The 23,503-nt window shown below is 41.6% G+C and overlaps 2 protein-coding genes across 2 annotated transcripts in view; both read right to left on the reverse strand.

Moving 5' to 3' along the window:
• Window positions 1-11,120, reverse strand: part of MTMR2 (myotubularin related protein 2) — a 37,490-nt gene extending 26,370 nt beyond the window's left edge. The window contains exons 1-2 of the mRNA XM_026706869.2: window positions 10,677-11,120; window positions 3,087-3,192 (exon numbers count right to left, since the gene is read on the reverse strand). Coding sequence (XP_026562654.1) covers window positions 3,087-3,192; window positions 10,677-10,762 — 192 coding nt within the window. The 5' untranslated portion in view covers window positions 10,763-11,120. The remainder of the gene's footprint in view (window positions 1-3,086; window positions 3,193-10,676) is intronic.
• Window positions 11,121-16,186: 5,066 nt separating this feature from the next.
• Window positions 16,187-23,503, reverse strand: part of MAML2 (mastermind like transcriptional coactivator 2) — a 198,656-nt gene continuing 191,339 nt past the window's right edge. The window contains exon 5 of the mRNA XM_026706888.2: window positions 16,187-20,096. Coding sequence (XP_026562673.2) covers window positions 19,117-20,096 — 980 coding nt within the window. The 3' untranslated portion in view covers window positions 16,187-19,116. The remainder of the gene's footprint in view (window positions 20,097-23,503) is intronic.

The following is a 23,503-nucleotide window of genomic DNA, read 5'->3' on the forward strand; positions in this document are numbered from 1 at the left end:
TCAAGATAAAATGAAAAAAAAAAATCTTTAAAGTAATCAATGGCCACAAGTAACAGTAAAACATTCTCTATGTGAAAATGTGAGGTATCATAAGCATGTAGTTGTCTCTGCTTGGGATAAAAGACCATCTCATCATCAGTTTTAGTTTTAGTTTTAGTTTGTTTTAGTTTTAGTTTTAGTTTAGTTGTTTAGTTTCTTGTCATTGCACCTCATACAATGAAATCAAACACCATCTTCAGTGCACATCATGACCATTAAAAAAAACACACACATCTTTCACACTCCACACATTGAATTGAAAACCCCCGACACTGCACCAACACTGCACTATACAGTAGAGTTCAATAGAGTTACTGCCCTGGGATAGAAGTTGATTTTTTAGCCTATTTGTCCTTGTTTTTATTATTCTGTACCGTCTGCCAGATGGTAATAGTTCAAAACAGTGGTCGCCAACTGGTGGGCCGTGACCCACTGGTGGGCCGTGAGAAAATTTTGGTGGGCCGCAGAGAAATCTCATCCCCAGAGCAATTAATCCAGGCTGCGCAGAAACACAAGGCTGCGCCGCCCACATGGCCCGCGGGAACCCTCCCCGCCCACTCACTCCTTACCCGGCAAACTTGCCTGCTAAATTGCTATTTTTCCTTTTTCCGACCATCAGGTGTTCTGCTGTGCCGGGAGATTTAGATTAGCTAGGAAGCAGGAAATGGTTGGATTTCTTGCTTTCTAGCTAGTCTTTAGATCTTCAGCTCTGCTTTTAAGCACAGCCGAACCTCCCTTAGGACTCAAGTTTCGCTTGCGAGCAAATTCAGTGCAGACTCACGACAAGCAAATTTGAGAGACTGAGCTAGACGGTGGCAGATAGATAGATCACTGAATGATTCTGTGAGCAACTCAATCTGCCTGCCTGCTTTGCCAGATTTTGGGTAAAAGCAGCTCTTTTTTCATAAAAAAAATCAATATTTATATAAATATTTATAATATTTACATACAAGCCATGCCCAGCCACACCCAAGCCACACCTACAAATTAGGCCACGCCCACAGAACTGGTTAGTGGTCCCTGGGATTTAAAATTATGAGTTTGGTGGGCCCTGAGGTCCAAAAGGTTGGCGACCCCAGTTCAAAAGACTGTCTCATCATCAGAAACAAAAGTTAATGTCTAAGGTTCAAAAATCCAGATGACCACTAGTTGGCAGCAAAGATCCTGAACAAGTCAAACCGTTCAAAGTTAGCTGAACAATGCCAACAAACTGAGGGCAAACCAGCAAACCACATTCATCGGTCAGCAACTGGACATCAAATGTTTTCCATAAAAACTTGAGTTCCCTCAAATGGCCACTCCTTTTTCCTCCCTTTGAACTTGTCACTTGACTACTTACTCCTCAGAATGAGAGAGGGAGAAAACCTAATCTTAGAGCAGATGCATGAGATTCTTCCTATAAGGAGCAACAGCTTCCTAATCGATTTCTGGAATTCTAGAAGCAGCCCATAGCTCACAGGTTTCTACCTTGACAAGGTCAAGATCTTCTGAAGAACCCTCAAGAAACAATGTAAAAGTCAACGTTTAAAGCCCAGACTCACCATTACCAGGACTAGAATTCATGCTCTCCTATCTATCATCTATCTACACCTATCTGAAAAAGAGAATGGCAAATTTTACTTATTTGTGGAAAGAACTTATATGGAAGTTGCACCACGTCAATTGCTAGTTATAAGCAACACAATAATTTTCAGTAAGAATATCTTGTATTGTAAACAAATATTTATTTCTACTATAGTAGCTTGCTTTCTTTTACCTTCAATCATAGGCCATAGAACATAAATGACTTTTGCATGAAAATTACATCATATGATCTCAACATGAAACACACCAAAAGTCCAAAGCTAACAAAAGGATCAGCTGTTGGTTCAACTAATGTGGCATTCATTTCCTATTCCTAAGTGCCAGGTCAAAACGTAACAGGAAGCATTCATGGAAAAGCAGTTTATATTTTCCATTTTGGCTAAGTAACACTGAGGATGTGAACACAGTGAACAGTGACATAAACACATAATAATAATATCAGTTATAGCATAGGGCAGCATCTGGTGAATTTGGCAAACCTCCCTAAGGAGAAGCAGGATTGACCTTGTTGGTACCTGGATGGAAAACTACTAGAAAAGTCCAGGATTGCATCCCAGAGAAAAGGCTAAACTACAAATTTGAAGAAAAAAAATCATCCCAGAAAAAAAGGCAACAGGAACCCTTCTATAGGTTCTAAGATGGACGAATACATGTTGACCTCAACATGTATTTGACCATCAAAAAAACAAAAGCAAAGTAAAATAGAAATAGTCCTTGCGCATTAAGGAAAAGGTATTAGGAAAGCAGTTTTCTCAATTTAGGTTGAATACACTGAACACACTTCATTCAGTGTGTACTTTATATGTACACATATGAAGGCTCCTTGGTGCTCTCAGAGCTTGCTTGTTTTTTTGCAGATGTTTTATTACCCTAACTAGGTAACATCATCAGTGCTAGTAAGGAGTGGGGTTTGCTGTCAGTTTATATTCTGGTGACTTGTCTGTCTGGGTGGGTGGGGACGATCTTGGTTGGCCTGTTTACTGATGGCTCTTTGGCAGTTCCTTGATTAGGGTATTGCTTACTTGTTTGTTGGTCTGAAGTTAACCTTGGAGTTAATCTATGCCAGGGGTCCCCAAACTTGACAACTTTAAGACTTGTAGACTCCAGCCAGCTAGAATTCTGGGAGGTGAAATCCACAAGTCTTAAAGTTGCCAAGTTTGGGGACCTCTGATCTATGCTGATCTTATTGTTGGGAGTGGTGCTGGGGTCCCCTTTTGGGTTGGCTAATTGTCTACGTACAGCCTACAGATGTAGTTAATATCTATATGACTATTGATGGCTGATTTGTCAGAGTGCCAGGCTTCTAGAAATTCCCTGTCATTTTTGGGCTTGGACTGGTCTAGGATTGCCTCACACACACATATAAATATTTAAATATTTTGTTCCCACCCAATTTAATTGTACATAGTACACCTTATTCATCCCATGCCTCTGCTAAGGTGTTCATCAACTCCGTTGCTTACCCTCAAATCAGGAGAAAAGTTCTCAGTAGAGGTGGAGATAGAATCCGATGAGATGACTGAAGCTGATTTGGTATGTGCTGAATGATCCGAATGAGAGGTAGAAGCACTAGAAAACAAGGGTGAGAAAAAAGTAAAATCTAGAAACAACGGTTTGATTTTGTAGAGTTCTATAGACCAAAAAAAAATTGCTTTATCTTCTTATCTTACCAGTCCCAGGAGCAAGCGTGGAGCTTTCACCTGAAGATAGGGAGAAATTCTCCTCAAAATGTCATCCGTTGGATAGCAATAGCAGTAGCATTTAGGCTTATATACCGGGAAGTTTCCAATGTAGAAGTGTTATTTTGCATATCCCAAAGGTGCTTTTTCAAGAGGCAGCTGGACTTCCTTTTTCTTTGAAGATATTTCTCTTCTCATCCAAGAAGCTTCTTAGTTCTGTCCCTTTGTAGAAGCTTCTTGGATGAGAAGTGAAGCATCTTCAAAGAAAAATCAGAAAGTCCAGTTGCTTCTTGAAAAAAAACACCTTTGGGACAACCATGGCCTGGAAGACTGAGAATCTCCATAAACATAATTTGCATATTTCCCACATAGTCTGGGTCCTAGATGCCATTATGATACTCTTGAACAACAACAAAAAAAAACCCTCAACTGAACTATTGTATTCAAACACACTAAATTAATTAGTCTCTTATAAGCACAGCCCAACCTATAGTGAACTTCTTGTAGCAGTATCAGAATAGATTAGCTGATGGTCTTTGAGGTTCTGTCTAACTCTAACCATTCAACTCTTCCATATCTTTGCTTATGAGAGGAGAAAGGGAACCTTCAGGTGTTGCTGAACTACAGTTAGCAGAATCCCTCCTTACTCCCACCATGGGGGTACTGGACCGTCATAAGTGTGAAAAACCATCATGTCACTTTTTTCAGTGTCATTAAACCAGTGGTGGGATTCAATTTTTTTTTTACTACCAGTTCTGTGGGTGTGGCATGGTGGGCGTGGCAGGGGAAGGATACTGTAAAATCTCCATTCCCACCCTACTCCTGGGGAAAGGTTACTGCAAAATCCCCATTCGCTCCTCACCCCACTAACCCGCTTTCCAGCTCCGTTCTCCTGTGCAGGGCAACAAAAGAAGACCCAGCCAATCAGCTGGGACTTAATGGGAGGCAGAGAATAGATGGGGGCAGGGCCAGTAAGAGGGGGTATTTGCCGGTTTATCGAACTACTCAAAATTTCCACTATCTTCTCCAGAACTGATCAGAACCTGCTGAATATCATCTCTGCATTAAACGGTCAGTAAATGAACAGTTGTAAGTTGAGGTCTAACTGTATTTCCATCGAGTGAGCTTTTTCTAACAACCACATTTTTTTTTTAAAAAAATGGAAACCTATGGATTTTTTTTGCTGAAATAAGAGAAAAATGAATTGAATTCTGGATTGGAAGATTTAGAAAGATGAGGATTAAAGGACAGCGATTTGCAAAATATTTAAGAGGCAGAGGGGACAATAATATTGTAACAATCTATTGAAAAAAGAAGTCAGAAGTATATATTTATAATACTTAACTTTAGGGAGGTAGCTGTACATTTTCGGTTTTCTTTTTCTTTCTTTTGACTTGTCTTTTATGGTACGAAAATTCTTAATGCATTTAAATTTTTAAAAATTCATTTTATGCTGGCCATTGTCATACAATAGTCTGCAGTATTCCAAGCATTGCTCATATATGATTGGCTTTTCTTGTTGTTTTTAACATTGATGGCTGGGAAGAAGTGCCTAAGTTAAAAGTCAGTCTGCTTAGTAAACAAAGCTTTGATTGTTGCCCTCCCAGAACAGAAAACTAACCAGTCATTGAAATTCAAGACATGCTTCCTATGGAATAACCTCTGGTTGCGATTGAATCATGCTATTCATGAGTCAAAAAGAGCGTAAACCCAGCCCCTTGGTACTGACTATAGAATTATATTCCCCTTAAAAACCCTCCTTTTCTTACAACATTGAGGAAAAAGACATTGTACTAACAAAATCTGATTAGATTTTGAATATTTCTTTAACTTGAAGAAATATTTACACGTAGTAGAAGTTTAACTAAATTTAAGCAAGAATGCCTTCCCTGCATATTATAACAAATGCAGCAAGGCAAATACAAAAAAGCTAGAATAAGGTTTCTAAAGTTTGTGTTCATAAACACTATAAATCAGTTGGACTTCACTGAAGGGGGGTAGTCACAATCCAGATACTTATCTATGCTATTTTTAGTAGTTATTTTTTCCCCTCTATTTTAACTTGTTTTTCCTCTTTTCTTTTTTTAGCATTTATAAATAGCAACACAAAGGATATTTTGGCTGCAACCATTATATGCCTTTTAGGCCACAAACAATGCACTTGTCTCAGTACGATTAATCTTTGATTAAGGTTATATTGAGCATTAATTGTTGTTTTTTCAAAAAGACAAAGGAAGCATGTCATGGAATTGACAATATGCTTGAATTTATAGTTGGGAACATAAGACTCCTTAAGTGGATCTGGTCCTTTTTTTACTCCTTTTAAAATGTAAAGGCAGAGATTTTGGCAGGGCAGAGGACAGAAAAAATATTTAATCTTTTTCTTGCCAGCTGAATGTGTAAAATTGCCTGCTTTCTTGACCGGAGTTTTAGAATGTCTACCGTTTCCTATCTCTATATTTCTTTCTTTTCCTCTTCTTTTGGCTGGTTTTGTATCATGAAAAATCACTTAGAGAAAAAAACAAAACCACACCAATTTTTCCAAAGATATTTCCAATTATTAGTTCTTAGTGCTACCATCTGGGAAGCAGCAATCATACAGGTTTTAAGGCAGGGGATCTTCAAACTTGACACCTTTAAGACTTGTGGACTTCAACTCCCAGAATCCCTGTTAGCTCAGGAATTCTGGGAGTTGAAGTTCACAAGTCTTAAACTTGCCACGTAAATGACTTCATTTCTGGTTACTTGAATGCCTGCCTCTCTTTTGGGGAGGAATAAAATCTGTAGAAGAGATTGCAGGAGAGGACTTTTCGGTTGGCATTCTCTTAAGAGGTCCCTCGCTTTCTTTGTTAAAACCTCAGCTTTTTAACCAGGTACTCAGAGTTTATTTTTCAATGGTGCAAAGATGTGCTTGTATATTGCAATGATTCGTTTCACCTGATCTGGTTCTAGCTCTCTTTGGATTATGAGTTGACTTGATCAACTTGTATGATTGAAAAGGCAGAAGCACACAATCCAAACGAACAGACGTATTCCATTGTTTCCCCCCTTTCTCTGTATTTTCTATGCTAAGCAAGATAATAGATAGTAATTTTCAAGTCATTAAATGAATTGTTGTAAGTTGAGGACTATCTGTAATTAGGTATCTGTAATTAGAACCACATTGGCGCAGTGCAGAGGAGCAGTTTCTGATCAGCTCTGGAGAACCGGTAGTGGAAATTCTGATTAGTTCAGAAACCGGCAAATACCACCTCTGACTGGAGATTTTACAGTATCCTTCCCTTGCCATGCCCACCAAGCCACGCCCACAGAACCGGTAATAAAAAAAATTGAATCCCATCACTGGCGCAGTGGTTAGAATGCACTACTGCAGGCTACTTCTACTGACTGCCAGCTGCCTGCAATTCAAAAGTTCGAATCTCACCAGGATCAAGGTTGACTCAGCCTTCCATCCTTCCGAGGTGGGTAACATGAGGACCCAGATTGTTGGGGGCAATAGGCTGACTCTGTAAACCGCACAGAGAGGGCTGTGAAGCACTGTAAAGCAGTATGTAAGTCTAAGTGCTATTGCGATCTCATTGGAAAGCTCAGAGTAGAAGGCAAGTTTCTAAGACTAAGCATTGGGATGCTTGGATAGGGAACATCTTGGATCAAATCTTCATTATAGAACACCATGCTCTGTCCCAAAATAGAAATATAGGTGGTTCATTTTCTGTGCATCCTACACATCGCATTAAAATATGCCATGAGTCCTCTTGCTGACAGACACCCAATCTACACCTTTGTGACTGCTGTTGTTTTCCTTCTTGAGAAAAAACGACCTATCTGCCTACTAACCAATCTACCTGCCTAACTTTGAACCCTCTCTAAACTCAAGGACTATCTCTACTAGATGTGATTAAGTGTACAGGTAGTCCTCAACATACGACCACATTTGAGCCCAAAATTTATGTCATTAAACATGAGAAATTTGTTAAGTGAGTTTGCTCCATTTTACAACTTCTCTTGCCGTGTTTGTTAAGTGAACCATCACAGTTCTCAAATTAGTAACACGGTTGTTAAGTGAATCTGGTTTCAACCATTGACCTGGCTTGTCAGAAGGGCGCAAAAGGGGATCAACATTGACTCCGGGATGCTGCAACCGTCATAAATATGAGTCAGTTGTCAAATATCCCAATGTAAGTCACGTGACCATAGAGATGCTGCAATGGTCATAAGTGTGGAAAATGACCCAAGTCACTTTTTTCAGCCCTGTTGTAACTTTGAACAGAGATGTAAATTGAGGACTACCTGTATTCAGGTTTTACAGACTGATTACATTCCAGGACTGAAAGAAATACTTCAACAAAACTGCTAGAGATAGTTAGAGTGGAGTTTCTCTACCATTGCAACTTTAAGATGTGTGGACTTCAACTCCCCGAATTTATAGCTGACTGGGAAATTCTGGGAATCGAAGTCCACACTTCTTAAAGTTCCCAAGGTTAAGAAATACTGTGTTAGAGTAAGGCAGAGAAGTCATTGCAACAATACAACTGAAGAACTAGATGAAACAAGGTATGCTACAGTAAATGTAAGTCCAGTGTCAAAAACAGTTCAGTATCAGACTTACATCAAATCCAGGAATATCAGTCAATACAGGAACGGCAATACTCTCCAACAGAAGGAAAAAGAGATTCACTGAGGCACATTATCTTCTGAGACTAAGACTAGACAACCCAGGTTTCTGGCTCCATCTTATGGCCATTTGCAGAACCACACCCAATTACAGTTTTGCATTTTCTTAAAGATACAGTTTAAAAATGTTTCTCCTGGTTTATACATTGTCCAACCCAAAGAGCTGTTAGGTGACTTATATTCCTAACACACATAGCAAATGGTAGCCCCCAGCAGCCTTCAATAATGTCAAAAAAAGCTAAGCAGGGCCGGACCTGATTAGCATTTGGATGGGAGACCAAAGAAATCCCAGGAATATACACTAGATTGGGAAGCCAAAAAAACTCTCAAGATAGCAGCAACAAACCACTTCCATGTCAGGACCATATGGATGTGTCTATGAAATCAGCAGGAGTTGAGATTCTCTCTAGAAATCTTTCTTGTTTACTCAGATACATTCAGAATTCCCTGGTTCAGGGAATTCCCTGGAAAAGCTGCATTGACTGATAGATTCAACAATCCATATTTTCCAAATATTTCTTGGAGAATTCTTGCCCTTGATTGATCTCTAGAATACTGAATTAATTCACCATTTTTTGGCCAGCCTTACTCTATAATAAACTCATGATCCATGTATATCTACGGACTTTACTGTTTTTTGTTCAAGAATGTTATAGTATTGGATAACAATGATTAGCAAATAAAGGATAGCAATGAACTGAATACACTATCCAGGAAATAGTCGTGGCTACCTGATTTCTAAGCTAAGAGCTTTCCGTGCACAATATTTTGCGGTAGGACTTAATTGCAAAGTCATGGTCCCCAGTTAACTCCTGGGCTGCATTCACACAATGCACTCAATCACATCTTGTACAGATAGTCATTGAGTTTAGTGATTGTTCAAAATTACAATGGCACTGAAAAAAGTGACTTACAACTGGACCTTGGAGTTATGACCATTGCAGCGTTCCCTATGATCATGTGATCAAAATTCAGTTGCACTTGGCAACTTGCATAAATTTTATGAAGGTTGCAGAATCCCTGGATTGTTTGATCACAATTTGCAACCTTCCCAGCTGACTGGGAAAAGTTGGGTTCATTTAACAACTAAACAATTCATTGCACAACTGCAGTGATTCCCTTAACAACTGTGACAAAGAAAGTTGTAAAACTGGGTGTGGCTACTTTGTTACCATCTTGCTTAGCTACAGAAATTCTGGGCCCAAGGTGTGGCCCTGAACTTGAGATCTACCTGTAAAGCAGATGCATTCACACATCCTGCTGATTCCGGTTAGAGTTAACCTCCCTTGTTTTTTTGTGATTGAGTGAGTGCTGTAACCCCAACCTTTTGGGTGACAAGAATGTTTGGTGAGAAGACAGAAAACAAATTTAGCAAACCAAGGAAATTTACCAGCATACTCCCCTGTAAATATGTTAGGGGGAAAACCTCCCACAGTGCCCAGCAATGCATCTGGAGAACACAAATTTTGGAAACCGTGCCAATCTTTCAACCTCTTTTATAACAGTGAAGCTACAGTCTATGGATATTCTCGGCCATCCAGGTCATGGTTATACCAAAGGTGCTTTTTTCAAAAGTCAACTAGACTTTGTTTTTTGTCTTGAAGATGTTTCGCTTCTCATCCAAGAAGCGAAACTGAAGAAGCTTCCTGGATGAGAAGCGAAACGTCTTCAAGGAAAAAAACAAAATCCAGTTGGTCTTTTGGAAAAAGCATCTTTGGGACAGCGAAGCTACAGGTTAAATTCAATCAAGGCTAAATCCCTTTTAGTGGATTTTCTACCTTCCTTGGCCAATGGGTTACAGCTAAAATTAGTGGTCAAGCCGGTGAAATTTGCTCGTAAATAAATAACCTTGGTTGCTCCCAAGTAAGTGTGCAAAGCATGCTCACCTAAGCCTTCTGGAATAACGCCTCTTAAACCCACCAGGATGCAAACATCCAGAGGATCCGGCTGCAAGAAATCCTAACCCTGAGATTGGCCCTGGCTCTCAAACTGAAACATAGGTAGTCCTCGACTTTCAACGGTTCACTTAGTGACCATTCAAAGTTGCAACAGCACTGAAAAAAGTGACTTATGGCCATTTTTCACACTTATGACTGTTGCAGCATTCCCATCATCAGGGATGCTTGACAACTGGTTCATATTTACGACAGCGGCGGTGTCCGTGAGTGTGTGTGTGTGTGTGTGTGTGTGTGTGTGTGTATCATGTTGATCCCGTTTTGTGACCTTCTGACAAGCCACGGGGAAGCCGGGTTCACTTAACAACCGATGGTACTAATTTTAACCATGGCAGCGATTCCCTGAACAAAACGTGGCAGGAAAAAGAGGCCAAAAAACTCAAACCCATTTTTTCACTCAGCAACATAAATGCTGGGCTCCATTATGGTCATAAGTCAAGGACTACCTGCACCAGCCTGGCTGCAGCCTACAACCAGAGAGGCGGTTGCAAAAGAAAGGGAATCAAAGCGTCCAATCTTTGCACCAGCTCTTCTTCCTTGCAGCTGGAAGAACGAACATGCAGCCTTTCCAGATGTCGGGCCCTCCAATAAAACCCGGATCAGACCCCACTCCCCCCCCGCCTTTTCCCCCATCATCAAACCACGAATCTAGGTCTAGCAGGAGCCCTGCTCTTCTCTCCATCCGCGTCGCCCTCCTCCTCCTCCCACCACCCTCGCCTCCTTTGCCCCGGGAGAGATGCGGTACCTGGAGAGGGAATCCGAGCTGGGCTGGCGGGTGGCCGGCTGAGCCGGCTTGGAGGCGAGGCTCTCGCAGCTGGAGCACTTCTCCATCTCGGATGCGGAGCCGCGGGGCCGGCGGAGGGGTCCCGCCGACGCGCTGGAGGTTTGGGTGGGGGGCAAAGTCACAGCCTGTCACAGCGTCGGGGAGCCGAGAGGGGCCGAGGAAGCTGCCATCTTTCGCCCACAGTGCAGCGCGCAGGGACGGGAGGTTGCGACGCCCCCGACGGTCCCTCCTCCAAGCCTTCGGGAGGCGGCTGCCCGCCGCCGCATCGCCAGAGCGCCGGGAGAAGGGCCAGCGCCGGAGGCTGTCGCGGGGATGCTCGTCGGGAGCGCGCTGCCTTGAGGGCTTGGGCCGTCCGCCTGCCTCCCAGCTTCTTCGCGCTCTTAGGGAGCTGCCGGGATGCGCGCCACAGGCCGGGGCGCGCGCGGGGGTGGGTGTGCTTGGAAGTGGGTGGGTCGGGTTTGATTCCCTTCGCCCTGACGTAGCATCAACCGATCAATATTTATATGTAGAGAAAGATGATAGGTAGGTAGATAGGTCGATCGATGGATAGAATGTATATATACTATCTATCATCTATCAATCTATAGCCTGCCTGCCTGCCTGCCTGCCTCTCTCTCTATCTCTCTCTCTATCTATCATCTATCTATCTATCTATCTATCTATCTATCTATCTATCTATCTATCTATCTATCTATCTATCTATCTATCTATCTATCTATCATCTATCTATCTATCTAATCATCTGTCTATCTATCATCTATCTATCTATCTATCTATCTATCTATCTATCTATCATCTATCTATCAATCTATCTCTCAATCCTCTATCTATCTATCTATCTATCTATCTATCTATCAATCTATCTCTATCTATCTATGAATCTCTCTATCAATCTATATCATCTATCATCTATCAATCGATCAATCTATCAATCAATCTATATCATCTATCTATCTATCTATCTATCTATCTATCTATCTATCTATCTATCTATCTATCTATCTTATCTTCTTTCTCTCTCTCTCTCTCTCTTTCTCCCTCCCTCTCTCCCTCTCTATCTATTCTGTTTCTCCAACAATACGGCCTCCCCCAATAGGAAGTCCCAGCATGTTTTATAGGCATGAAATGAAATTAAGCCCCTCCCCCCAAATTAAGGCCTATATTAAAACATGCGAAATGGGGGGAATGGTGGTGGGGGGCTTGCCGTTAGGAAGTACTTTTGTTGCACACCCGGAAATGGTGCTGCCTGCATTGAACCCGATGCGAAGTGCCCCACCAACGCCGAGACTAACATCCAAGCCGTTGCTGTCCGCCCGAAGATGCAAGTGGGGGGGGCCTCAAAAAAAAAAAAAGACCCGGCCTTATTATATGAGAAACAAGGTATCTATCATCTATCTATCTATCTATCTATCTATCTATCTATCTATCTATCTATCTATCTATCTATCTATCTATCTATCTATCTATCTACCTCCCTCCCTATATCATGTATCCATCATCTATCTACATCTATTTAAAAAAGAGAATGGTAAGTTTTTATGTGTGGAAAAGTTATATGGAGGCTGAACAACATCAATTGCTAGTTATAAACAACACATTAATTTTAAGTAAAAATTTCTTGTAAAGAATCTGTCAGTCTGTCTGTCGACCTACTTACCTACATGTTCAGGAATATGAGTATGCCTGAATAAAATATAAGTAACTGTGTGAAGGGTTGGCCAATACATATCATTGGTATTTGGACTTCTGTGTGTTAGCATTGAGGTATTTTGGTTCCTTCCACTGATATACACTGAAAGCAGATGCTAATATGTAAGTATTGGTACTGTCTGTCTGTCTGTCTGCCTACCTCTGTGTCTGTCTACCTGTCTACCTACTTAACTATCTACCTAGCATATTTGTCTATCTCTGTCTGTCTACCTACCAGTATCTGTCTATCTATCTGTCTGTCTGTCTGTCTGTCTGTCTATCTATCTATCTATCTATCTATCTATCTATCTATCTATCTATCTATCTATCATCTATCCATCCATCCATCAAATCTATCTACATCAATCTGAAAAAATAATGGCAAATTTTATTTATTTGTGGAAAGAATGATCATAATTCACTTATTTCAGTGCTGCTGGAAGTTCAGTCACTACACAAATGGTTGTAAGTCAAGGAGTATTACCCAAAGTGCTGATGAGACATGGTAGAATTTTCTCATTCATAGTTTGGTTTTTCTCTAAGCAGTACCGCACATCAACTTTTCAAATTGGCACTGTTTTGATTAAAGAAAAAACACACATGAATACCTTTACTTCTACTTGGAAAACACTTCTGGACTTTGTGTTTAAGGTGGAAAAAAATGAAATTTTGATTTTCAGTTTTACCGATTAGATATATTTGTTGTTGTAGAAATGGCCAGTTTCTATTATTATGAAGTAAAATGTTGAGGGTAGATGTTAATGCTTTAATTATACTGCACCAAAGGAGTTGGAAGTCTATGTCTATTTTCCCCTCTTGCTTTCCCCCACTATCTACTTCCCTTTTTCCTTCCCTAATTTCCCTAATATTTACTTTTGTATTCTCTTCATATGTCATATTATAAATTAATTTAAAAAACTACACACACACACACACACACATACATTTTCTGAGGTTCTCGCGGGTATTTGTATGTGTATCTTTGGTTATTCGGGTTTTCTCCCACGTAAGATTGGAAGTATCTAGGCAACGTTTCGATGAAGTCTCACTCATCATCTTCAGGCTTGTGTCTTTGGCTCTGTGCTTCTCAGAGTTCACTCTGAGAATTCACTCTGAGAGTTCACTCTGAGAGTTCACTCTGAGAAGCACAGAGCCGAAGACACAAGCCTGAAGATGATGAATAAGACTTCATCGAAACGTTGCCTAGATACTTCCAATCTTACGCGAGAGAAAACCCAAATAACCAAAGATACATACATACATATATATATATAAATAAAGTTTTCAAATTGGCCAAATCTTGTATGAATGCACAGAATCTTCTCCAGATTCTGCTTTTTTTTTAAGCAGACAAGGCTTAGAGATTATAAAGCCATGATGGCGAACCTATGGCATGTGTGCCACAGGTGGCACACAGAGCCATTTGTGCCGGCATGCAAGCTGCAGGCAAACTTACCTCACTGGGCATGCATGCACCTCACAATGGATTTTCAGTCGGTTTGAGGCCTTTTTCAGTCTCCCAAAGGCTTGAGAAAGGCTTCTGCAGGCTTTGCAGGCTGAAAACTAGCCCCATTTCATCACTTCCTGTTTTTCGGAAAATACCAGAAGTGACGAAACGGGGCTAGTTTTTGGCCTGCAAAGGCTTCAGAAGCCTGCAGAAGCTTTCCTCAAGCCTTTGGGAGGCGAAAAAGGCCTAAAACCAACCGAAAATCAGCGGTGAGTGCAGTGCAGGTAAGGGGCAGCGGGGTGGGTGGGGATTACGTGCAAATGTGTAGGGGGCATGGGGACAGGCGCACATTGCCTTCTGGGTGCTGGTGCATGAGTGCAAGTGTGCACACAATTTTTGGTACAGGAGCCCCAAAAGGTTAGCTACCACTCTTATAAAGTGTTTTGTGCTTGCTAAGGATGTTTGGGGGAAAGGATAATTCTCTTACGGAATGACATTACCAAGGAATTTCAAAATGTGTACTGTATTGTTGGAAGTTAAAACCCACCCCTCTCTTAGAAAAATGAAATATTTTAGGATATATTAAAAAGGCAGAATATTTGCTCTAAAAGAGAAGTAGAAACTCAGAGAGGCAGAAATTCAGCCCCCCTCCCCGCTTTGTTGATGGGCCATTAAGGACTGGGCCAGTCTATTCTACAAAGCAAAGATCTATCTCCTTCAGGCAGAAACATTTCATGGCCCTTCTTTGCATCACCCAGGAAGTTTCAACAAACCTTAGGACACAACTACCTATGACCTTGAGAGCAACCAATCAGGATACGCTTCCTGTGCCGCAGGAAGTTCAAAGCCAGAGAGGTTATAAAACCCAGGGACTCTCAGCATTTCTCCCCTTTTCTTTGCCCAAGAGCTCCAAGGCATGTGATCCTGTCCACCATTAAACCATCTTTCCAAGCAGTCACCATGTTTCCAGTGTCTTTCTTCCCCACTTGGAATTGAACCCAGGTGGATTTTTCTTCCAACAGTACAACACTGGTCCCTAACCTTTTGGGGTCTGTGGACCAGCGGTAGTGGCAGCATTGGAAAGAAGAGGATGATTGTGTGTATGCAACCTAATTTTACTCATGTGCAAACAAACCTTCATGTGCTTGGCAGCCACTTATGTGGCCTGGTTTTCAATGGGCCATGGACTGGTAGCGGATTGCAGGTTGGGGGCCCCTGCCATAAAAGTCTGTTGGCAATCAATCAAGCTTGTAAGCAAATAAGGAAAAAGAGAGGTGAAAGAAAGGAACAGTAAGCTTTGCATACATTTCAGTAGCATGATTGTATATGCTTTTTGCTTCTGATTGCTAAGTTTGGAAAATGTCTTTATAAGAATGAGAAACTGCAGACTTGTAACCATTCTTGCAGCTGAAAAAAATTAAATTGTTCAATTATTAATTGCAGAGTCATTTTCTGAGATGGATTGTGTTAGAAATCAAATCAATAAATCAATAAGGTAAAGGTAAAGATTCCCCTCGCACATACGTGTTAGTCGTTTCCGGCTCTAAGAGGCGGTGCTCATCTCCGTGACAAAGCTGAAGAGCCAACGCTGTCCGAAGACATCTCCGTGATCATGTGGCCAGCATGACTAAACGCTGAAGGCGGATGGAATACTGTTACCTTCCCCCCAAAGTGGTCCCTATTTTTCTACTTGCATTTTTACATGCTTTCAAACTTCTAGGTGGAACAAGTAACAAGAGCTCACTCCGTTATGTGGTGCTAGGGTTTCAAACCGCCGAACTGCCAACCTTTTTGATCGACAAGCTCAGCGTCTTAGCCATTGAGCCAACGCATCCTTATGTTGCTATAATAATCTAATAATGGGGATTGATAGCTCCTTAACATCAAACACATTTGTTCTGGAATATTTCTGTTTTCCATGCATCTGATAAAGTAAACTTTATTGATCGAGTAGAAGAGTGTAAAATTCTGGTGAAAAAAAAAAAAGAGAAAAGAATTGATGCTATTTGCCAGAACTGAACATGGCTATGGCTTGGAACGCTGTTGTCTAACGCAAGATAATTTTCAGAACGCTGTTCATGTGATTAGCCAGAGAGGTGCAAAATACATTTGGAACGAGGACTTTCTTAGATTTAAGAGAGCTTTTATTTCTTCTAAAAAGCTGTCTTCAACCTGGAGATGGAATTTAGCAGCCAATATCCTTAGTTAACATGACGTAACCAATTATATGAAACCAAGTTTGAGATTTTAGGACAAAGCCATCAATTGAGGGTCCTCAATTATTTTATTCAAAATTATCTTCCTGTCTCCTCTTATATAAGCTGCTGCATAAATCTCAGGATGGAAAAATTTAATCGTATCATACAATTCCCCTTGCCCCATACATTGTATGTTCAAATACGAAAGGAATTTTTTTAAAATCTCCTTTGCAGTATAAAATACAAAGTTTGGACAGTACATTTTTATTCCACATGTGTATAAATATAACCCAAAGAATATGATTTTAGTATTCCTACCAAAATATTACATTTTTTGTACAAAAGTTTACAAAACCTTTTTCTCTATATTTACAGCCCAATATTGAAAAGAACTCCTGATCCAATAATGCAAAAAATAAGCGTAGTGCATTTAACTGTAATGGTAAAAAGAAGATACATGGTGATAACAAGATGCAGGGTATTTTTTTTTCTTGTTTTAAAATCAAAATATTCCCACCTTTTTTTCAGCGTTGGGTCACAATGGTACAACCTTAAGGTGAAGTGTTCAAAGGCATGGGATTTTAAAATAAACAAGAGGTTGCACAACGATATGTCTCTTTTACAACTTTGGTTTATGGAACTTCAGATAATTGGGAATTGTAAGATTTTATAGATCCAATGGCCAGGAACATGCAAGCTGCTCATTATTTCAGTTTTCCCACAGTGGTATGCTTCAGATGTATTAGCACTGAAATTTGCAAAATTATTGTTGCAAATATGTTGGCTAGAAAATGTTTGTAGACTCAATCCATCTGTGTAGAGTATAAGATCGGGATGCCTGCAGATTCCCAACAGTGTCCTGAGTGAACTTTATACAGGGCAACATAGAGAATCCAAGATGACAAGAAAAAACACCACCTTCCATTCCAAAATGTATTATCCCTGCTTAGATCTCACTTAATATTGTGCTGTTTATGAACAAAAAGGAATATCTATTTTTTAAAAAAAAAATACCTTGAATTTGAACAATGAACTGCTTAAACAGCTATAGTGGTGATTGGCTGGTTGCAATGTGTGCTCAAATAATTAAACCATGTTTGATGGATGTACCATAAGATATCCTTTGAGCCCATAATGTATGCGTGATGTTTGCAGGGATCCCTGCCTCACAGATCCTCATTCTTATTATGTTACTGACATGTAAGATAAAACTGGATTGTTTTGATATAATCTGCATTCTGGGATGCATTAGCATCCCAAATTCAATCCCATCTCCAATATCTAATTAAAAGGATAAAGAGAAGGGAAGAAGAAACCGACTAGGAGGTGTGAACGCTGTAGGAAAGATGTCATGCCCCTGTTGGAATCTGATTCTGAGGGGGAGGCCAAGCAGCTGACAGGGAGTGGGAGTGTGGCTCCATTGGCTGTGGAAGAAACTGGGGAAGGGCAAAATCCAGCTGGGCAGAGCAGGGGAGAGGTAGAGCAAGGCAGAGGGAATTTAGAGGAAGATCCAGGGCCACCCTCTCTTCATCCTAGGGCACGCAGGAAGGAACGGAGAAGGGAGCAATGTGAGTTGCATGGCTTACGGGGAGGAAAGGGCCCTGATTCCCTTCATTAGCTGCAGCTGGGAGCAGAGTGTTTAAAAAGGGAGGTTGTGCACAGCAACTTGTTGGAAGCAAATCGTAAGTTATCTTTTATGGTCGAGGCTTATCTGGGTTCCTGGAATCTTCCCAACTGTGTGTGTTTTGTTGGCCTTTGAAGTCTGCAATTCTTATCCTGCCCTGTCCAGTTAATTGCTGCAGTGTGGTTTGTCTGGATTTTTATTTACAGTTTATATGTACTTTGTTTTCGGACTGAATTTCCTCCACTTAAAGACTATTCTTGGGAGTGTTTTTTCTCCAGCCGAAGGTAAATGGGCAAAGTTGGAGGTATTAAAGGGACTTTTCTTACTTATGTGACTGTGTTGCCTTTGTGACAAGACCTGGTTCATCACAGAATGAGGAGGAAGCTTATGAAATTGTAACAGGCTGGAGAAGCTGGTTATTTCTATTTGAAACTTCAAGACAGATCTTGAATAGAAAGTTTCTAATTCTTTTGAGTTTGGTATTCCATATTCTCCCATAAGGAGGGATATTAGGAAGAAAGTGGGTAAGGAAGCCACTTAAGGGGCAAATTATCTGTTTACAGCCTTGTTTATCCCACCTAATTTTGTAGGTTTATTTCCAGGAAAGTGGGCAGAAAACTACTGTTTTAAGAAGCATTAGGAATTTTAGAGATTTAGGAAGCTGCCAAGTGAGCCCAGAACCTTCAGGATTTTGGGACCACTTTTTTTCTTCCCACACTAAATAGCTTATGGAACCAGGGATGTTTGATATGCATATACGGGTTCTATCAACAAACTTATCTGTCATGGCACCTGGATTCCCTCTATGAAGTGTTAATCTGCATCCCTAAGTTTGATGTACTCCAGATGTTCTGTATTACAATTCTCACGATGTAATGTTTTATTCTCAGTGAATGAAAATGATAAGGATTCTAATAAAACCTATTAGAATGTGCAATGTTAAGGGAAGACGTTTGCTAAAGCTTTCTGAGTTGGGTGTTGTTGTTTTCTGTTTATTTTTCCTCCAGCCAGATTTCTATTTGTATACACCTACACACGGATACACAAGAGAATCATTAGTGGATGTCAGCAGTATATTTTTGATGCAGTGCATTTTCCTGGGTCCCCCCTTTGTGTATTAGATGTAAATATTAGCTTACATATTTAGGATTTCTTTAGATGATGACCAGCCACTTCTCTGAGTTCCTTCATCATTCAGAACCACTGTGTTTGGAAGCTACGGATCCAGACTTCACCAGCTTTAGCATACTTGATAATGGAACAAGCTATGTCTAAGCATGGTTGCATTTATATATATATTTTAAAGGTTGGATCCAGCAACCCACTGTTTTGCTTCCCTCCCTCCTCCCCTAACTTTTGTCTTCTACAAACTGAAGACTGATATCCTGACTTTTCAGTCTTTAAAAAAAAAAAAACAGCAGGAGTGCCTCACTGTTAGCTGCCTCAGGAATGGCCTCCTAATATCTCATCAAGGTTGATGTCTTTCATCCAATCATCATTGCTGGGCTCTGTTTTCAACAAAGAGTCAATGAAGTCTGGGTCGCTATTGAGCGCCGGCCCAATGTTATCCGCTTGCTGGCTCAGAAAATCAAACGCCAGATCATTGGAGTGATCTGTTCCTTGAAAAGCCCGGGTGGACATTTGGGTAGCACTCGATGAGAACTGGTTCGAGGACAAGGGGTGGGGTTGTGTCATCCCCACCCTGGGTGGATTTAAGTGGGCCACAACCTCTGCCTGCAACTGAGGAGGCATCGCACTCTGGGGTTTGGGTGGCCCACCCACTTGTCCATTCAGACTTTGGTTCATTTGGCTCATCGGGGATCTCATCTGGAGGGCGCTCAGTTGGTTAGGAGGCACCATGGCCCGCTGAGGAAACTGCTGTAGGGCAGCGGTGCGCTGTAGCGGCGGATTTGTATAGGAGCTTCCAGATGAGAACGGGGACCCCGAAGCCCTCTGTGTTTCCGGTTGCTTCAATCCGGCTTCTGAAGAAACCCAGTTCTGAGCTGCAGCGTTTGAACTGACCATCACGTTTGAAGGTCTTTGTGATGCTGAAGTCCCCTGGTTCAAGCTGAGCTTCCCTTGCTGGGAGTTAACTCCCAAGCCATTGTCAAAGGTTGGCATGTTGTTGCCTTGCCCAGGTGGCGCTGGCCGAGACGCTGCAGGGTTGTTTTGACTGGTGACAATTGGGTTTAGATTTCTATGCTGTGCAACCTGGCTCACTGCTGACGGTGGCACATTATATGCATTTGCTTGACTGCAGGGAATATTCCCGTAGCAGCTGGCGTGGTGGCCTGCTGGAAGAGAAGGCATTCTGGTGCCATGAGTCGTGGACAAGAGATTTGATTGCTGTGACAAAATGTTAGGAGTGGAAATGGGACTGGAGAAACATAGGTTGGAGTTGATGGTCACAGCCGGTGATCCACCTAGGAGAAGAACAAAGACATAAAAATCCACCCTCCATCAGCAGGCCTAAACAAGACTCAGAAACCAAGGTACCCAATAGGACCAGTTACTTCTCTGGCTATTTTCTTATCTCTCACTCAACACAATGATCCTACTAGAGAAAATGAAGCATATTCTACAGCAGTGGTGGGAATCCTGTGCCAAAAATTGTGTGCGCACTGGCGCTCGCGCATTTGTGTGCCAGCATCCAGAAGGCAATGTGCACCCCTGCCCCCTGCACATGTGCGTGCAATCCCCGCACCGTCCCCTTACCTGTACTGCACCTCACAGCTGATTTTTGGCTGGTTTGAGGCCTTTTTCAGCCTGCAGAAGCTTTTTTCGAGCCTCTGGGAGGTTGAAAAAGGCCTCAAACCAGCTGAAAATCAGCTGTGAGTTGTGTGCATGCACAGTGTGGTAGGTTTGCCTGGGGCCCACATGCTGGTACAAATGGCTCTGTGTGCCACCTGTGGCACATGTGCCAGAGGTTCGCCTTCACGGTTCTACAGTAATGCCAAGGACACTTTCTAACCATTTCATCCTCTGCTGCCTCTTTCTCCTTTTGCCTTCTAACTTTCCCAATACCAGGAGGTCTTTTCCTATGAATCCTCTCTTCTCATTTAGTGGCCAAAGTATTTGAGCTTCAGCTTCAGTACTTGTCCTTCCAAAGAACAGTCAGGATTGATTTCCTTAAGGATTGACTTATTTGATCCAAGGGACTCACAAGATACAACAAAAGACAATATTGTGTATAACCCGATAGACTAAGCTAAAATGGGGTTGGCTATTTTATGTTTCAGAATTTTTGGAAACCCAGCAGATTGTGTGAAGTCAGACGTTATATTAAACCACGATTTGATCTACTGCGGAATAGCATATTATGTAAATATTTATTCACTTATATTTAGGAAGGAGTGCAGTGAATGAACCCAGCCCATGAGTCAAAGAAATGACAGTGAGTCTTCTATTGTTCCCTGACTCTTAGTAAACTGAGACCAAGCTTGATCACAAACCAGGCTTAGTTAAGTGACCAAACTGTCAAACTTCTCCTGAATGAATTATGGAGGCACTTATTTTAATGTGTTGAATTTTAAAGAGAAGGCACTCTGACTGTGGATACAATATTATGATTGAAAGATGAGCTACTAGTAGTTCATAGAGCTTGCTATTCTGGCAGCCAGCCTTATGGGAAAGGTAAAAATTAGCAGGAAGAGGAAACAATTGTTCTTTGGTTAAACACAATACATAAGTAAATAAGCATTTCCTTTGACTCTGATATGCAAGAGGAATTAAAACATGCTCTCTGCATTCTACAGTAAGCCAATCTGCGATAGAGCAACTTATTTATGACATGTGACTTTTAGTCAGTAACAAGTTCTTATTTATGGGATTAGGTATCTGGAAAGTTGGGATTTATGACTGTCCCTATAGGTAGTCCTTGACTTATGATCACCACTGAGCTCCAAATTTCTATTGTTAAATGAGACCGTTGTTAAGTGAATTTTGTATGTACCACTGTTGCAGAAAAGTGGCCCAGCCTCGCTTTTTTGAACTGCTAAGTGCTCATCCCTTCCAGTTGGAGTCAGTGTGGTCTAGTGGTTAAAGGCACAATGCTATTAAATGCTGCTCCAGATGTTTTGGGATTGTACTCAAGGTGCCCTTCGTTATTGGTACTATCTGTCCTTTCTTTGGCCACAGTCATTCTACAGGCAGGTTTCAGCAGGGGTGGCCTTGAAAAATTTTAGCAACAGGTTCTCTGCCCGGTTGTTGGGTGGGCGTGGCCATGGTGGGTGTGACCAAATCGGCCTCCTGCACCACGGCTGTGGGGGGAGGCATCTTTGCCCTCCCCGGGCTCCGGAGGCTTCCCTTGAGCTTCTGTGAGGACGAAAATGGCTTCCCAGGGCTCTCTGGAAGCCAGAAACGGGCCTGCTTCCGGCCTTCCCGAAATTTCAGGAGGCCCGTTTTTCATCCTCCCCGAGCCTCCCCACGTGACCTCCATTTGCCTGCATCCAAAATGGGTCACATGGGGACTCCTGGGAGGGGAGGGGCAGGATAGGCGGGGCCAACCAGGTGTGGGATTTGGGGGTTCTCAGAACTGTACAGAATCTTAGCTCAAGGATCCCCTGAACCCCTGCGAACCCCCAGCAGCCCACCCTTCGGCTTTGGCTTATGTCACATTTAAGCCCAAAATTTATGCTGCTAAGCAAGAAAGTTGTTAAGTGAATTTTGCCCCGTTTTACGACCTTTCTTTCCAGAGTTAGGTGAATCACTGCAGTTGTTAAGTTAGTAACCCGGTTGTTAAGTGAATCTGGCTTCTCCGTGAATCTGGCTTTGCTTGTCAGAAGGTCACAAAAGGTGATCCATCACATGACCCCCAAGACACTGCAACCGTCATAAATACATGCCGGTTGCCAAGCGTCTGAATTTTGATTATTGGGAATAATTCAACGATTGTTAAGTGTGAAAAAGTCACATTTTTTTCAGTACTGTTGTAAGTTCAAACGGTCACTAAATGAAAAGTTCTACGTAAGCGAAGGATTACCTTTACCTGCTGGGTCCAATGTTGAACCGGCATGAAAAATATGTGTCCTACCTCTGAACTATGCTCCCTCTTAAAGAAAGAACTGGTGTACAAACTCAAAAATACATACAGGAAAGTAAGTTGTCTAGTTCTAAGTAAAACAGCATTTTAACCGAAATTCTACAGTTCTGGAGAAATCTCTGAACAGACTGTTCGCCTTGCTTACTTTTTCTGTCTCGCTGTTATTTTCCAGCTTCTGACATTCAGGTCTTTTAGTGGGGAGTGTCTTGATAATTTTTCCACCCTCTGCTCAGGAATCATTCAGATTTTTGTTTTATTTTTTTGCCCAAGGAAAATGCAAGCAACGTGTAGTATGGATGTGAACGTCTAGGACAAGTAATCCCAACTGATAGGATTGTTGGGGCTGCAGTGGAGAGGTTTCACGTGGAGGTGTTGTTGTTTTTTTGTGTCATATTAATAACAGATCCCACCATCTTCCTCTGCTCACCCTTTTCCCTCCCCATCTTTTAGTTAGTATTTGCATTTTTATAGTATTTTACTTGTAGTGCTTGTAGCTGTTGTACAGTTTTATCTTTTTAATATTGTAAGCCATCCAGAGTTACCCTTTGGTAAGATGGGCGGCTAATAAATTTAATAATGAATAAATGAAAACGTGTATTTTACAGGAAGTGGGGATGAAGGGATTTTTGTTATCCCTGGATTGGTGGCAGCTTGGGAGGAAACATATATTCTGTTTTTGCTCTTCTCCTCAGACTTTTCAGTGTCAGCAGAAGAAGAGAAGGGGACCATGGATCATCTTTAAACTGAGTTTGCAGGATTGGGGAGGGAAAACAGTAGCAATAGGAAAGA

The sequence above is a fragment of the Pseudonaja textilis genome, chromosome 7 (assembly GCF_049901715.1).
Source record: "Pseudonaja textilis isolate UNSWEBS1 chromosome 7, rPseTex1.2, whole genome shotgun sequence".
Lineage (NCBI taxonomy): Eukaryota > Metazoa > Chordata > Lepidosauria > Squamata > Elapidae > Pseudonaja > Pseudonaja textilis.